This window comes from Agelaius phoeniceus, chromosome 37, assembly GCF_051311805.1.
Source record: "Agelaius phoeniceus isolate bAgePho1 chromosome 37, bAgePho1.hap1, whole genome shotgun sequence".
NCBI classification, from domain to species: Eukaryota; Metazoa; Chordata; class Aves; order Passeriformes; family Icteridae; genus Agelaius; species Agelaius phoeniceus.
In genome coordinates, this window is record NC_135302.1 from 2,242,760 (window position 1) to 2,257,367 (window position 14,608).

General features: G+C 42.1%; 1 protein-coding gene across 1 annotated transcript; it reads right to left on the bottom strand.

Annotated features, from left to right (window-relative positions):
* Positions 1-5,408: 5,408 nt before the first annotated feature.
* LOC129133876 (uncharacterized) lies at positions 5,409-8,561 on the bottom strand. The gene is made up of 6 exons (XM_077171006.1): positions 8,472-8,561; positions 8,335-8,378; positions 8,190-8,233; positions 8,068-8,108; positions 6,436-7,986; positions 5,409-5,824 (listed from the first exon to the last, which is right to left on the bottom strand). The coding sequence occupies exons 1-5, from the start codon at positions 8,552-8,554 to the stop codon at positions 7,806-7,808; spliced, it is 393 nt and encodes a 130-aa protein (XP_077027121.1). The 5' UTR covers positions 8,555-8,561; the 3' UTR covers positions 5,409-5,824; positions 6,436-7,805.
* Positions 8,562-14,608: the final 6,047 nt, after the last annotated feature.

Below are 14,608 nucleotides of genomic sequence, written 5' to 3' on the forward strand. Positions count from 1 at the left end.
AAAACCCCTAAAAGATCCCTAAAAATCCCTGAAAAATCACCTGAAAGACCCTAAAAAACTGTTGAACCCCTACCTGTAACACTGTGGCCTCCAAACATCATCTCTACCTATTAATCGGGGTAACTGCAAGACCCTCAAACACCACCACAATCACCAGCTTGAGTTGGTCTGGACAGCACCAAATAAAATAAAATAAAAAGCTTTATAAAAAGAAAAATTACAAATAAAAATTAAATAAAAAATAAAATTTAAAAAAAACTGCTTTAAAAATGGGAAAATAAAAAAAATTAGAAAATTAAAAAAATAAAAAGCTTTAAAAACAGAAAAATTAAAACTAAAAATTAAAAAAAATATAAAAAAATAAAAGAAATGCTTTAAAAATAGAAAAATTAAAACTAAAAATGAAATAAAAAATAAAATTAAAAAAATAAAAGAAATGCTTTAAAAATAAAAAAATCAAAACTAAAAAATTAAATAAAAAATAAAATTAAAAAAATAAAAGAAATGCTTTAAAAATTAAAAAATCAAAACTAAAAATGAAATAAAAAATAAAATTAAAAAATGAAATAAATGTTTAAAAATAAAAAAATTAAAACTAAAAATTAAATAAAAAATAAAAAAGCTTTAAAAATAGAAAGAAAAAAAAATTAAATAAAAAATAAAAAATTAAAAATGCTTTAAAAATTAAAAAAACAAAACTAAAAATTAAAAAAAAAAGAAAATAAAAAAAATTTAAAAGTGCTTTAAAAATAGAAAAAGCAAAAAATACAAATGAAATAAAAAATAAAATTAAATGAATAAAATAAATAGTTTAAAAATAAAAAATTAAAACTAAAAATGAAATAAAAAATAAAAGTAAAAAATAAAAAAATGCTTTAAAAATAGAAAAATTAAAACTAAAAATGAAATAAATATTAAATTTAAAAAATAAAATAAATGCTTTAAAAATAGAAAAAGCAAAAAATACAAATGAAATAAAAAATAAAATTAAAAAAAAAATAGTTTAAAAATAAAAAATTAAAACTAAAAATGAAATAAAAAAAAAAATTAAAAAATAAAATAAATGTTTAAAAAAGAAATTAAAACTAAAAATTAAAAAAAAATACAAAAAAGCTTTAAAAATAGAAAGACCAAAAATAAAAATTAAATAAAAAATAAAAAATAATAAATGCTTTAAAAATAAAAAAATCAAAACTAAAAATTAAATAAAAAATAAAATTTAAAAAATAAAATAAATGCTTTAAAAATAGAAAAAGCAAAAAATACAAATGAAATAAAAAATAAAATTAAAAAAAAATAAATGCTTTAAAAATAAAAAAATTGAAACAAAAAATTAAATAAAAAAAATCAAAAATAAAATAAAAATCTTTAAAATTTGAAAAATCAAAAATAGAAATTAAATAAAAAGTAAAAAATAAAAAAATGCTTTAAAAATAAAAAAATCAAAACCTCAAAAATAAATAAAAACTAAAAAAAAATGCTTTAAAAATAGATAAAGCAAAACCAAATATGAAATAAAAAATAAAATTTAAAAAAAAATAAAGTTTATAAATAAAAAATGAAAACAAAATATAAAAAATAAAATTTAAAAAAATGCTTTAAAAAAATAAAACAAAAATTAAAGAAAAAAAATTAAAAAATAAAACGAAAAACTTTAAAAATAGATAAATCAAAAATAAAAATTAAATAAAAAATAATTTAAAAAAAGCTTTAAAAATAAAAACCTCAAAACTAAAAATTAAGATAAAAATAAAAATAAAAAAATCTAAAAAATGCTTAAAAAATATAAAAATTAAAACTAAAAATTAAAAAAAAAGAAAATTAAAAAATAAAATAAATGCTTTAAAATAAAAAAATTAAAACTAAAAAAAAGATAAAAAAAGGCTTTAAAAATAGGAAAATAAAAAAAAAATTAATTAAAAAGAATTAAAAAACAAAAAAAAAATCCGTAAATGCTGTAAAGTACCGTAAAAGTTCCATAAAAGGTACTGTCGTAAAGCGCGACTGTCGTAAAAACGCACCTTTTACGACAGTCGCGCTTTACGGCACCTTTTACGACAGTTTTACGACAGTCGCGCTTTACGGCACCTTTTGCGACAGTCGCGCTTTACGGCACCTTTTACGACAGTTTTACGACAGTCGCGCTTTACGGCACCTTTTACGACAGTCGCGCTTTCCGGCAGTTTTACGACAGTCGCGCTTTACGGCACCTTTTACGACAGTCGCGCTTTACGGCACCTTTTACGACAGTTTTACGACAGTCGCGCTTTACGGCACCTTTTACGACAGTCGCGCTTTACGGCACCTTTTACGACAGTCGCGCTTTACGGCACCTTTTACGACAGTTTTACGACAGTCGCGCTTTACGGCACCTTTTACGACAGTTTTACGACAGTCGCGCTTTACGGCACCTTTTGCGACAGTCGCGCTTTACGGCACCTTTTACGACAGTTTTACGACAGTCGCGCTTTACGGCACCTTTTACGACAGTCGCGCTTTCCGGCAGTTTTACGACAGTCGCGCTTTACGGCACCTTTTACGACAGTCGCGCTTTACGGCAGCTTTTACGACAGTCGCGCTTTACGGCAGCTTTTACGACAGTCGCGCTTTACGGCACCTTTTACGACAGTCGCGCTTTACGGCACCTTTTACGACAGTTTTACGACAGTCGCGCTTTACGGCACTTTTACGACAGTTTTACGACAGTCGCGCTTTACGGCACCTTTTACGACAGTCGCGCTTTACGGCAGTTTTACGACCTTTTATGGAAATTTTACGGCACTTTAAATTTTTTATTTAGTTTTTCATGTATTTTTAATTAAATTTTTTTTAATTTTTCTGTTTTAAAAGCTTTTTCTTTAATTTTTTTATTTGTTTTTATTTTTAATTTTCCGATGTTAAAAGCTTTTTATCTGATTTTTTAAATTTTTTTAAATTTAATTTTTAAATTTAATTTTTCTTTTTTCAAAGCTTTTTATTTTTTTAATTTTGTTTTTTATTTTGTTTTTTTTTTTAATTTTTATTTTTCTATTTTTAAGGCTTTTTATTTTTTTAATTTTATTTTTTATTTATTTTTATTTTTAATTTTCCTATTTTTAAGCCTTTTTATTTTTTAATTTTTTTTATTTAATTTTTTTATTTTTTAAAGCATTTATTTTATTTTTTAAATATTTATATTGAATTTTAAATTTTTCTATTATTAAAGGTTTTTATTTTTTAAATTTTATTTTTAATTTTTTTTTAAATTTTTCTCTTTTTAAACTATTTTTTTAATTTAATTTTTTTATTTTTATTTTTAATTTTTCTATTTTTAAACCTTTTTATTTTATTAATTTTTATTTAATTTTTATATTTAATTTTTTTATTTTTAAAGCATTTATTATATTTTTTAATTTTGTTTTTTTTTTAATGCTTATTTTTAATTTTTCTATTTTAAAAGCTTTTATTGGATTTTTAAAATTTTTTTATTTAATTTTTAATTTTTCATTTTTTAAAGCTTTTTTAAAATTTTTTTTATTTGTTTTTATTTTTAATTTTTCTATTTTTAAAGCTTTTTTTTAATTTTATTTTTTTTTTTTTTTTTTTTTAAGTGTTCTATTTTGAAAGCATTTATTTTCTTAATTTTGTTTTTTATTTATTTTTCTATTTTTAATTTTTGTATTTTTAAAGCATTTATTTTTTAATTTTGTTTTTTATTTTATGTTATATTTATTTTTTCTATATTTAAAGCATTTATTTTTTAATTTTGTTTTTTATTTAATTTTTCCTTTTTAAATTTTCTATTTTCAAAGTTTTTGATTTTTAAATTTTATTTTTTATTTATTTTTATTCTTATTTTTTTTTATTTTTAAAACATTTATTTTTTTTAATTTTATTTCTTATTTATTTTTATTTTTCATTTTTCTATTTTCAAAGCTTTTTTATTGTTTAATTTTATTTTTTTTAATTTTTATTTTTAATTTTATATTTTGAAACCTTTTTTTATTTTTTAATTTTATGTTTTATTTCTATTTTTAATTTTTCTATTTTTAAACCTTTTAATTTTATTAATTTTTTATTTAATTTTTATATTTAATTTTTCTATTTTTAAAGCATTTATTTTATTTATTTTATTTTATTTTTATTTAGTTGTTATTTTTAATTTTTCTATTTTTAAAGCAATTTTTAAAATTTATTTTTAATTTAATTTTCATTTTTAATTTTTCTCTTTTTAAAGCATTTTATTTTTTTAATTTTATTTTTAATTTTTATTTCTAATTTTTCTATTTTTAAAGCATTTATTTTTTTAATTTTGTTTTTTATTTAATTTTTATTTTTTTCTATTTTTAAAGCTTTTTATTTTATTTTATTTGGTGCTGCCCAGACCAATTTAAGCTGGTGATTGTGCAGTACAGCACTACCTTTTATGGAACTTCTACGGCACTTTACAGTTTGCTTTTTTTTATTATTTGTTTTTAATTAATTTTGTTATTTTATTTATTTTTATTTTTAATTTTTCTATTGTTAAAGCATTTTATTACATTTTATTTGGTGCTGCTTAACCCTGCTGTAGTGCATTTTTATACTTTATAATACTTTGAAGTCATTTTGTTTTGTATCCCCATATTTTTCCCAAACGGTTTATCCCAAACTGTACCCCCCTCCCTTTACCTGTGTTATCCCTCTCCCGGGATGAGATCATCCCCACACCCCCACCCTGGCTCTCTGTCAATCACTCAGCCTCCCATCCCCTCCATCCAGAAGTTTCGGTCCAAGTGTCGAGTGATCAGCCAGAGGCTGGGGGTCAGCCCCCCAAGCCTTGCCCCATACGCTGTCCTATATGTCCATCCCCCAGCATCCATCCCTTAGGGTCACTTAATGGTTGGTAGGATGTTATCTGCTTTTGGTTTCCACCTCCCTTTAAATGTAACCTTGGCACATCTCCCTGGGGCTCTTGGCAGGAACCCCCTCAGGTGCAGGAGCTCCTTTGGGACTCCTAATAAAACCTTGGATTAACCCCTGCTAAGAGTCGGCACTTTATCTTCTACCGCTGTCTCTGGTGTCTCTTCTGCTGCAAAGGCGGCCAGCCCAGGTGCCCTCAGCACCCTCAGGGCACAGACAGACAGTGTCTGCCCCCAGCCCAGGTGCCCTCAGCACCCTCGGGGCACAGAGAGTGTCTGCCCCCCAGCCCAGGTGCCCTCAGTACCCTCGGGGCACACACAGAGAGTGTCTGCCCCCAGCCCAGCTGCCCTCAGCCCCCTCGGGTGTCTCCCCGCTGTCGGCCGTGCCGGGGCTGCCGACTCGGACCGGACGAGGGTTACTGAGAGGCTCGCACAAACCCGCTCGGCCACTGATTGTGGTGGTGTTTGAGGGTCCCCAGGACAAGGGAGGAGATGAGAATCTTGACTCCCCCTTTCAGAAGACTGAAATATTATTGTACGATCTCTATTATATTAAAAGAAAATGAGATATTAGAACTACACTAAAAGAGCAAGGAGACATCAGAAAGCTGGAAAGGAATGAATAATAAAAACCTGGGACTGCTCACAGCCCCGACACTGCTGGACAATGATTGGTCATCAGGTAGAAACAATGCACAGAAGACCAACCCAAGATGCCCCTGTTGCTAAACCATCTCCAGCCCACACTCCACAGCCAGCAGATTGTTATTGGTTCCATTTCTGTTCTGAGGCTTCTCAGGAGAAAAATCCCAGCAAAAGGATTTTCATCAAACACGTCAGTGTCAGGTGATGGCACGGGCAGCATCAGCCGGCCGAGGTCACTGTGTCATCCCTGCCAGCCCAGGTGTCACAGCAAGGAGGAGAGAGTTCACCCTGTGCTCAGCCTGCAATACAGAGCAATACAACACAACACACATATTAACACAAGATGATAACCTTTTTCTATTTTCGTTACATGTGGATTTATTGTTACAGGACACCCAAAACAACAAAAGCACACAAAGAACAGCACTCATCTACCATTAACACCCCCTTCACATGACACACAAACTCACCATCCCTCTCATCGCAACTGCTAAATTACACCCCAGCAACCATTGCTCCTTGGGAACGTGGTTCCCAGGAGCCTCCAAAAAATCCTCCTGCCTGACAAAAACCCCGGTCCCTGGACGGTCTGCGCCCAAACTTTGGCGATGAACGTCACCTTGCAGACTGACCGGGACCAGGGAAAAAAAACCCAGCTGGGGGGAAAAAAAAAAGAAAAAAAAAACCCAGCCGGGGAGGGGGGGGTGGGGGTAAACCCAGCTGGGGATTTTTTACTCTAAATTTACAAATGAGTTGAAAAACCTGAAAAGCAAAAGTCACACGCACAAGGTTAAATCCAGTCAGCACGCGCTCACACACGCAAAGACGAGCAGACGCAGACAGACACAGGCACGTGCTCTCACACACGCTCACGCACTCCTCCCATTTAAACGTTCCCTGCAGCCCTTACTCGAGACGCTGAAGAACGTGGTTCCACGCTTCTTCTGGCTGCCGCTCCTCGACGTCGAATGGTAGATTCTGGGGAAATCGGTAGCCTCGGGGACCTGTGAGACGACAGGAAGCGGTCAACGAGTGGCTGACAGCTAGGACTTGTCCCTGCTCTGACTGATAAATTTTCTACCCAAAATCCCATAAAAGACAGATGAACAGTAAAGTGTTTATAACTCTTCTACCTAACTGTGACTATGTGCCAGGGCAGGGCAGCTGCGACCGCAAGCAGTACAACATAAGTACACACAATAAAAGCAGATGCATACAGTGCAAGTGTACATGGAGTGTAAGTACATACAATATAAGCCAGCATAGGTACACGCAGTGTAAGTACATACAGTATAAACCAGCATAGGTACAAACAATGTAAGCACATACAGTATAAACCAGCATAGGTACAAACAATGTAAGCACACACAGTATAAGCCAACATAGGCACAAACAATGTAAGCACATACAGTATAAGCCAGGACATGAGATAGCTCTCTGGAAGATTAATTCTTGAGCCCTACACCCCTTGGGAAGACGGAACCTATAGAACTCCTGCAGTCACGTGAGGAGGGTGTAAGACGCTCCCTCAGGAAGTCCAAGAGAATGGTGTGGAAAAAAAGGCACTACCAAAGCCGGTAGTGAGAAGGAAGACGGATGAGAACATCTTGTCCCTGTGAGACATTCCTGTCTCAAAGAGTAAAAATGTAAAGATGCTGGAAGAAGGGATATCCGGAAAGGAACGTGAGTAGAATATGGCCTATGTGGCACGGAATAGTGCCGATAAAGCGTTGAGACGTGAAAAAGGCCTGTGACACGGAAGACGATGGACACAGACTACATAACACAGACACGGACGACATAACACAGACATGGACAACATAACACAGACATGGACAACATAACACAGAGACGAGTGACAACTGCCTGGCACTGTCCCCTTAGGGACCGGAGATTCCTAGTGCAAGATGAGCCAGAGGCTGATGATGGCAAAGGAGAGAAAGCCCTATGACGATAGCACGCGATGATGAAATGGAACTCGTCAAAAGAAGTTAGTGCCGAAGGAGTTAAGAGGATGCTCGAGAGGCTCGGCGAGCCTAGAGAAGGAAGCCGACTGCCGGGTGACCGTGGCCGTGGCTCCGGACGCGAAGGCGAGCTCCTCGGGGGAAAGATCCGTGACGACGTCGGGCCGAGGGAGGCGGACGACGCGGAGTACGCGGAAATGTGGAGATGGGTCGGAACTGCCCTGCCCGGCAAAGGCTCTGGCGAGGCTGAGGGGAAACCCTCTCCCTTTACTTCCAGAGAGCCCAGGCCCCTACAGACCTCTCCGCTAAGCTGACATCAAATTGCCTCCTCTGAGTAAAGGTTTCTCCCCTTCTCCCAGCCACTGGCCCCGACACTTAGCTTTTGGAAGAGGAGCGGACGAAATCCATCCACGGTCGGACGTGGACGTGGAGATGCTCTCCGTGTGTGCTTCGGTGCTGCCGTTTCCAAGCTTTGGCTACGAGCCTCCTCAGGGTACCTGAGACAAAACAGAAAACCTGACTATTGCCCTCAAAACCAGTAATCCCCGGGACTCCTCCGCACCGCTGCCCCGGCTCACCTCAAATCTTGATTTGGCTCCGGAGGGTGCCCGGAAGATGCCTGCAAAGAGAAAAGGTACACGCTTAGCGTGCTGCTGTGTAACGCTCACCTATGAGTCAGCCTGCCTAAACCCCGACTCACCTGCCCTCCTCTGTTCCAGGGCGTGCCTAGGGCAGCGACAGCACCTGCAATGAAACAAAGCAGAAAAGCATGCGGATATTCTGTGAAAACGCAACCTCCCAAATCTGACAAGGAGGCCACACCGACACCTTAAGCTCTCACACACCTGACATGGGCGTGCTCGGCCAGGATAGACGGCAAGTGGACCACCTAAAATAAAAAAACAAGAGGAGATGCTTAGAGCTGCACCAAAACTGAGAACTCAGCAATAACAACTGCTTCTGTACGCTAATCAATGCTCACCTTGCCCACTCAGCCTTGACTGCTGCTCTCGGCCTTGCATTCCTAAAAAGAGAGACAAAGAACAATGCTGTAACGGCCACCATTTATGCTTCCTCTGCAGAGACAAACGGTGACTGACCTGCTTGTGGGAACCCCCTCACCTGGGATGGGGGGCTCTGCCCTGGATTTTATCCTTTGCGTCTGAAAGAAAGTTAGGACAAAAGTCAAAGGGCTGCAGTATAACTGAAGAGCTCCAGATATCCTGTGTCCATCTACAAATCCCACCTAGAGTCCAACCACACCCCACATTACAAACTTCAAGTCCCCGGGACTTCTCCTATTGCACCAGGCTATGCGGCAGGGCAGAGCAGCTCCGGCACAAATGTGTGTGCACACACCCGTGACACAGGACAGGACGTGACAAACAACAGGGACACAACACGGACAGAAATCTCCTGGCAAGGAAAATGGCTGCGAGGACTGAGAGAATGCAAAAGGAGATGACCGAGGGGAGACCGATGGTGAGCTGATGAGGCTCACAGAAACCTGGAGGAAGAAGATGCTAACTGAATGATTTATTCCAAGAACTGCAAAGATGGATGCCCGAGAATCCTACGGCCAGGAGCCTCTGCCTGCCCTCACGTTCTTTCCAGTCCTAGTCCGCCATAATGGATCCTGGCGGGGCAGAGCTGTCCATACAGCTCAGAACAAGACCTGAAAAGACACCTGACCGGATGCTGCTAAAGAGACAAGAGAGTCTGATGCCTGTCTGAGCTCCTGAGGCCAAAGTTCTATGGCCTGGGTGCCAGGCCGAGGAATGCAGAGATCGCAGATGCTAACAATGATGCCAGGGTTTCTGACAGGCCCCACCAAGGCCTAAGGTAAAAGACATGACATATCCAAACACACATAATACACAAAAGACAAGTGACACGATACACACCGGGACTGCTCTGCCCTGCATGCCTCAGCACTGAGATCCAAAGTCAGGCTTGGCTTTTATGGGGCCTAAGGGGCCGCTCCATGGACAGCCCCATCTCCAAAGGGGACTCAAAAACCCCTCCCGGTGGGTCCCTACCCTGCGCCCCGCTTTCATCCCCTCTGTGGGTTGTAGCCCTCTACTTATCTCTCGCACAGCTGGGGATGCCGGTCCGTGTCAGGTGCAAAAGAAGGCATCCTTGACATCTGGGAAGTTCCTGCTGGCACTGTTGTTCAACAACTTCCTGTTGTTTCTTAGTGAGCTACATGAAAGAAATGCAAATATCAGTGCATGATCTCTGCAGCACACTGGCCAAAACCCAACAATTCTGCCACTCACCGTTTTCCCAAGAATGCCTGGCTCCTGGGGCCGCACCCTTTGGCCGCGCTCCGAGGCTGATGCCGTCGTCATGGGGGGTGCCTGGGTTAAGAGGAGATGAGGTGATTTGGCATGGCTGAAACCTGAGGGGACCCTCGCTCCTCCTCCCTACTTCCCCTACTCACCGCAGCTCCTGGGCAGCTGCCCAAGGCCACCCGGATGGCACCTTTAAATAGAAGAGTTCAGGGCTTCCTCACCAGGTCCTGTAAGGCATCCACAGGGCTCACACGTGCAGGGAACCCGGTCCATCGGCCGGCTGGTGACGGGGGCTTGGCGTGCTCCGAGTGGATGGCCTAAAGCACAAAAAAGAGAATGGAGACTTAGACGTGCCCAAGGAATTGAGACCTTAACAACAAGAAATGCTACTGATCACCTTGCTCTCCTGAACTTGACTGCTGGGGTCCAGATTTACTTCCTAAAAATAAGACAAAAAAAAAAAAGCTGTAACAGGGTCCCACTTGACACGCTCCCTGCAGAGACAAATGGTGACTGACCTGCTTGTGGGAACCCCCTCACCCAGGATGGAGGGCTCTGCCATGGATGCAATGCATCTGCACCTGAAAGAAAGTTAGAACATCTGTCAAACACCTGCAGGATAACTCAAAAGCTGCAAACACCTTAGGACAATATAGGAATAGGATCTAGAGTCCAACTGCACCCCACATTACAAATTTCAACTCCCCAGGGCTTGTCCTATTGCACCAGGCTATGCGGCAGGGCAAAGCAGCTCTGGCACAAATGTGTGTGCAGACACCCGTGACACAGGACGGGACGTGACAGACAACGGGGACACGGCACGGACAAAAAGCTCCTGGCAAGGAAAATGGCTGCGAGGAGCACAAGGACAGCAAATGAGATGACTGAGGTAAGATGGATGGTGAGCTGATGAGGCTCAGAGAAACCTGGAGGAAGAAGATGCTAACCGAATGATTTATTCCAAGAACTGAAAAAATGGATGCCTGAGAATCATACAGCCAGAAGCCTCTACCTGTCCTCGCCTTCTTTCCAGTCCTAGTCCACCATAATGGATCCTGGCGGGGCAGAGCTGCCCGTACAGCTCAGAACAAGACCTGAAAAGACATCTGACCGGAAGCTTCTAAAGAGACAAGAGAGTCTGATGCCTGTCTGAGCTCCCGAGTCAAAAGTTCTATGGCCTGGGTGCCAGGCCGAGGAATGCAGAGATCACAGATGCTAACAATGATGCCAGGGTTTCTGACAGGCCCCTCCAAGGCCTAAGGTAAAGGACATGACATATCCAAACACACATAATACACAAAAGACAAGTGACACGATACACACCGGGACTGCTCTGCCCTGCGCACCTCAGCGCTGTGATCCAAAGTCAGGCTTTGCTTTTATGGAGCCTAATGGGCCGCTTCATGGACACCCCCATCTCCAAAGGGGACTCAAAAACCCCTCCCAGTAATTCCCAAACCAGCCCCCGGCTTTCATCCCCCCTGTGGGTCGTGGCCCTCTACTTATCTCTCGCACAGCTGGGGATGCCGGTCTCGGGTGCGAAGAAGGGCCGCTTCATCAGCTGGGAAGCTCCTGCTGGCCCCGGGCTGGTGTCTCTCACACAGCTGTATTAAAGAAAACCAAACATCAGTGCCCGATCTTGGCAGCCCCTCGGCCAAAACCCCACAAGTCTGCTACTCACCGTGGTCCTAAGAACGCTAGGCTGCTCGGGCCGCACGCTTCGGGCACGCTCGGAGACCGAGGCCGTCGTCACGGGGGGTGCCTGGGTTAAGAGGAGATGAGGTGATTTGGCATGGCTGAAAGCTGAGGGGACCCTCGCTCCTCCTCCCTACTTCCCCGACTCACCGCAGCTCCTGGGCAGCTGCCAAAGGCCACCCGGATGGCACCTTTAAATAGAAGAGTTCAGGGCTTCCTCACCAGGTCCTGTAACGCGTCCACAGGGCACACACGTGCAGGGAACCCGGTGCATCGGCCGGCTGGTGACGGGGGCTTGGCAGGCTCTGAGTGGATTGCCTAAACCACAAAAAAGAGAATGGAAGCTTAGAGCAGCACCAGAAACTGAGACCTGAGCAATAACAGCTACTTCTCTCCACTGCTCACCTTGACTGCTGGTATCCAGACTTAGTTCCTAAAAAGAAAGACAAAGAACAGAGCTGTAACAGAGTCACCGCATACACTTCTGCTGCAGAGACAAACGGTGCCTCACCTGCTCGGGGGAAACCACTCACCCGGGATGGGGCCCTCTGGCACACATTTAATCCATCTGAATCTGAAAACAAAGTCAGGACAAGAGTCAAACTGTTGCAGGATAACTTAAGAGCTCCAGATATCCTTTGTGCATCTACAAATCCCACCTAGAGTCCAACTACACCCCACATTACAAACTCCAAGTCCCCGGGACTTCTCCTATTGCACCGGGCAATGCGGCAGGGCAGAGCAGCTCCAGCACAAATGTGTGTGCAGACACCCGTGACACAGGACAGGACGCGACAAACAACAGGGACACGACACGGACAGAAATCTCCTGGCAAAGAAAATGGCTGCGAGGACTGAGAGAATGCAAAAGGGGATGACCGAGGGGAGACCGATGGTGAGCTGATGAGGATCACAGAAACCTGGAGGAAGAAGATGCTAACTGAATGATTTATTCCAAGAACTGCAAAGATGGATGCCCGAGAATCCTACGGCCAGGAGCCTCTGCCTGCCCTCACGTTCTTTCCAGTCCTAGTCCGCCATAATGGATCCTGGCGGGGCAGAGCTGTCCATACAGCTCAGAACAAGACCTGAAAAGACACCTGACCGGATGCTGCTAAAGAGACAAGAGAGTCTGATGCCTGTCTGAGCTCCTGAGGCCAAAGTTCTATGGCCTGGGTGCCAGGCCGAGGAATGCAGAGATCGCAGATGCTAACAGTGATGCCAGGGTTTCTGACAGGCCCCACCAAGGCCTAAGGTAAAGGACATGACATATCCAAACACACATAATACACAAAAGACAAGTGACACGATACACACCGGGACTGCTCTGCCCTGCATGCCTCAGCGCTGTGATCCAAAGTCAGGCTTTGCTTTTATGGGGCCTAAGGGGCCGCTTCATGGACAGCCCCCATCACCAAAGGGGACTCAAAAACCCCTCCCGGTGGGTCCCTACCCTGCGCCCCGCTTTCATCCCCTCTGTGGGTTGTAGCCCTCTACTTATCTCTCGCACAGCTGGGGATGCCGGTCCGTGTCAGGTGCAAAAGAAGGCATCCTCGACATCTGGGAAGTTCTTGCTGGCACTGTGGTTCAACAACTCCCTGTTGTTTCTTAGTGAGCTACATGAAAGAAATGCAAATATCAGTGCATGATCTCTGCAGCACACTGGCCAAAACCCAACAATTCTGCCACTCACCGTTCTCCTAAGAATGCCCGGCTCCCGGGGCCGCACCCTTCGGCTGCGCTCCGAGGCTGATGGAGTTGTCACGGGGGGTGCCTGGGTTAAGAGGAAATGAGGTGATTTGGCATGGCTCAAACCTGAGGGGACCCTCGCTCCTCCTCCCTACTTCCCCGACTCACCGCAGCTCCTGGGCAGGTGCCCAAGGCCACCCGGATGGCACCTTTAAATAGAAGAGTTCAGGGCTTCCTCACCAGGTCCTGTAAGGCATCCACAGGGCTCACACGTGCAGGGAACCCGGTCCATCGGCCGGCTGGTGACGGGGGCTTGGCAGGCTCCGAGTGGATTGCCTAAAGCACAAAAAAGAGAATGGAGACTTAGACGTGCCCAAGGAATTGAGACCTTAACAACAAGAAATGCTACTGATCACCTTACTGTCCTGAACTGACTGCTGGTATCCAGCTTTACTTCCTAAAAAGAAAGACAAAAAACAGCGCTGTAACAGGGTGTCACCCTTGACACTCCCCCTGCAGAGACAAATGGTGACTGACCTGCTTGTGGGAACCCCCTCACCCAGGATGGGGGCTCTGCCATGGATGCAATGAATCTGCACCTGAAACAAAGTCAGACTATATGTCAAACACCTGCAGGATGACTCAAAAGCTGCAAACACCTCAGGTCAATCTAGGAATGGCATCTAGAGTCCAAGTACACCGCACATTACAAACTTCAACTCCCCCGGGCCTCTCCTATTGCACCAGGCTATGCAGCAGGGCAGAGCAGCTCCGGCACAAATGTGTGTGCAGACACCCGTGACACAGGACGGGACGTGACAGACAACAGGGACACAACACAGACAGAAAGCTCCTGGCAAGGAAAATGGCTGCGAGGACTGAGAGAATGCAAAAGGAGATGACCGAGGGGAGACCGATGGTGGGCTGATGAGGCTCAGAGAAACCTGGAGGAAGAAGATGCTAACTGAATGATTTATTCCAAGAACTGCAAAGATGGATGCCCGAGAATCCTACGGCCAGAAGCCTCTACCTGCCCTCACATTCTTCCCAGTCCTAGTCCGCCATAATGGATCCTGGCGGGACAGAGCTGTCCACACAGCGCAGAACAAGACCAGAAAAGACAGCTGACCGGATGCTGCTAAAGAGACAAGAGAGTCTGATGCCTGTCTGAGCTCCTGAGTCGAAAGTTTTATGGCCTGGCTGCCAGGCCAAGGAATGCAGAGATCGCAGATGCTAACAATGATGCCAGGGTTACTGACAGGCCCCTCCAAGGCCTAAGGTAAAAGCCATGACACATCCAAACACACATAACACACAAAAGACAAGTGACACGATACACACCGGGACTGCTCTGCCCTGCGCACCTCAGCACTGGGACCCAAAGTCAGGCTTTGCTTTTATGGGGCCTAAAGGGCCGCTCCATGGACACGCCCATCTCCAA

Bases quoted from the DNA above. Each gene is read 5' to 3' on its own strand.
- LOC129133876 (XM_077171006.1), bottom strand. From the start codon at position 8,554: ATGGTGGCCGTTACAGCATTGTTCTTTGTCTCTCTTTTTAGGAATGCA. The intron at 8,234-8,334 runs GTGTGTGAGAGC...GTTTCATTGCAG, and splicing joins GCCGAGCACGCCCATGTCAG to GTGCTGTCGCTGCCCTAGGC. The intron at 8,109-8,189 runs GTGAGTCGGGGT...TTCTCTTTGCAG, and splicing joins CCTGGAACAGAGGAGGGCAG to GCATCTTCCGGGCACCCTCC.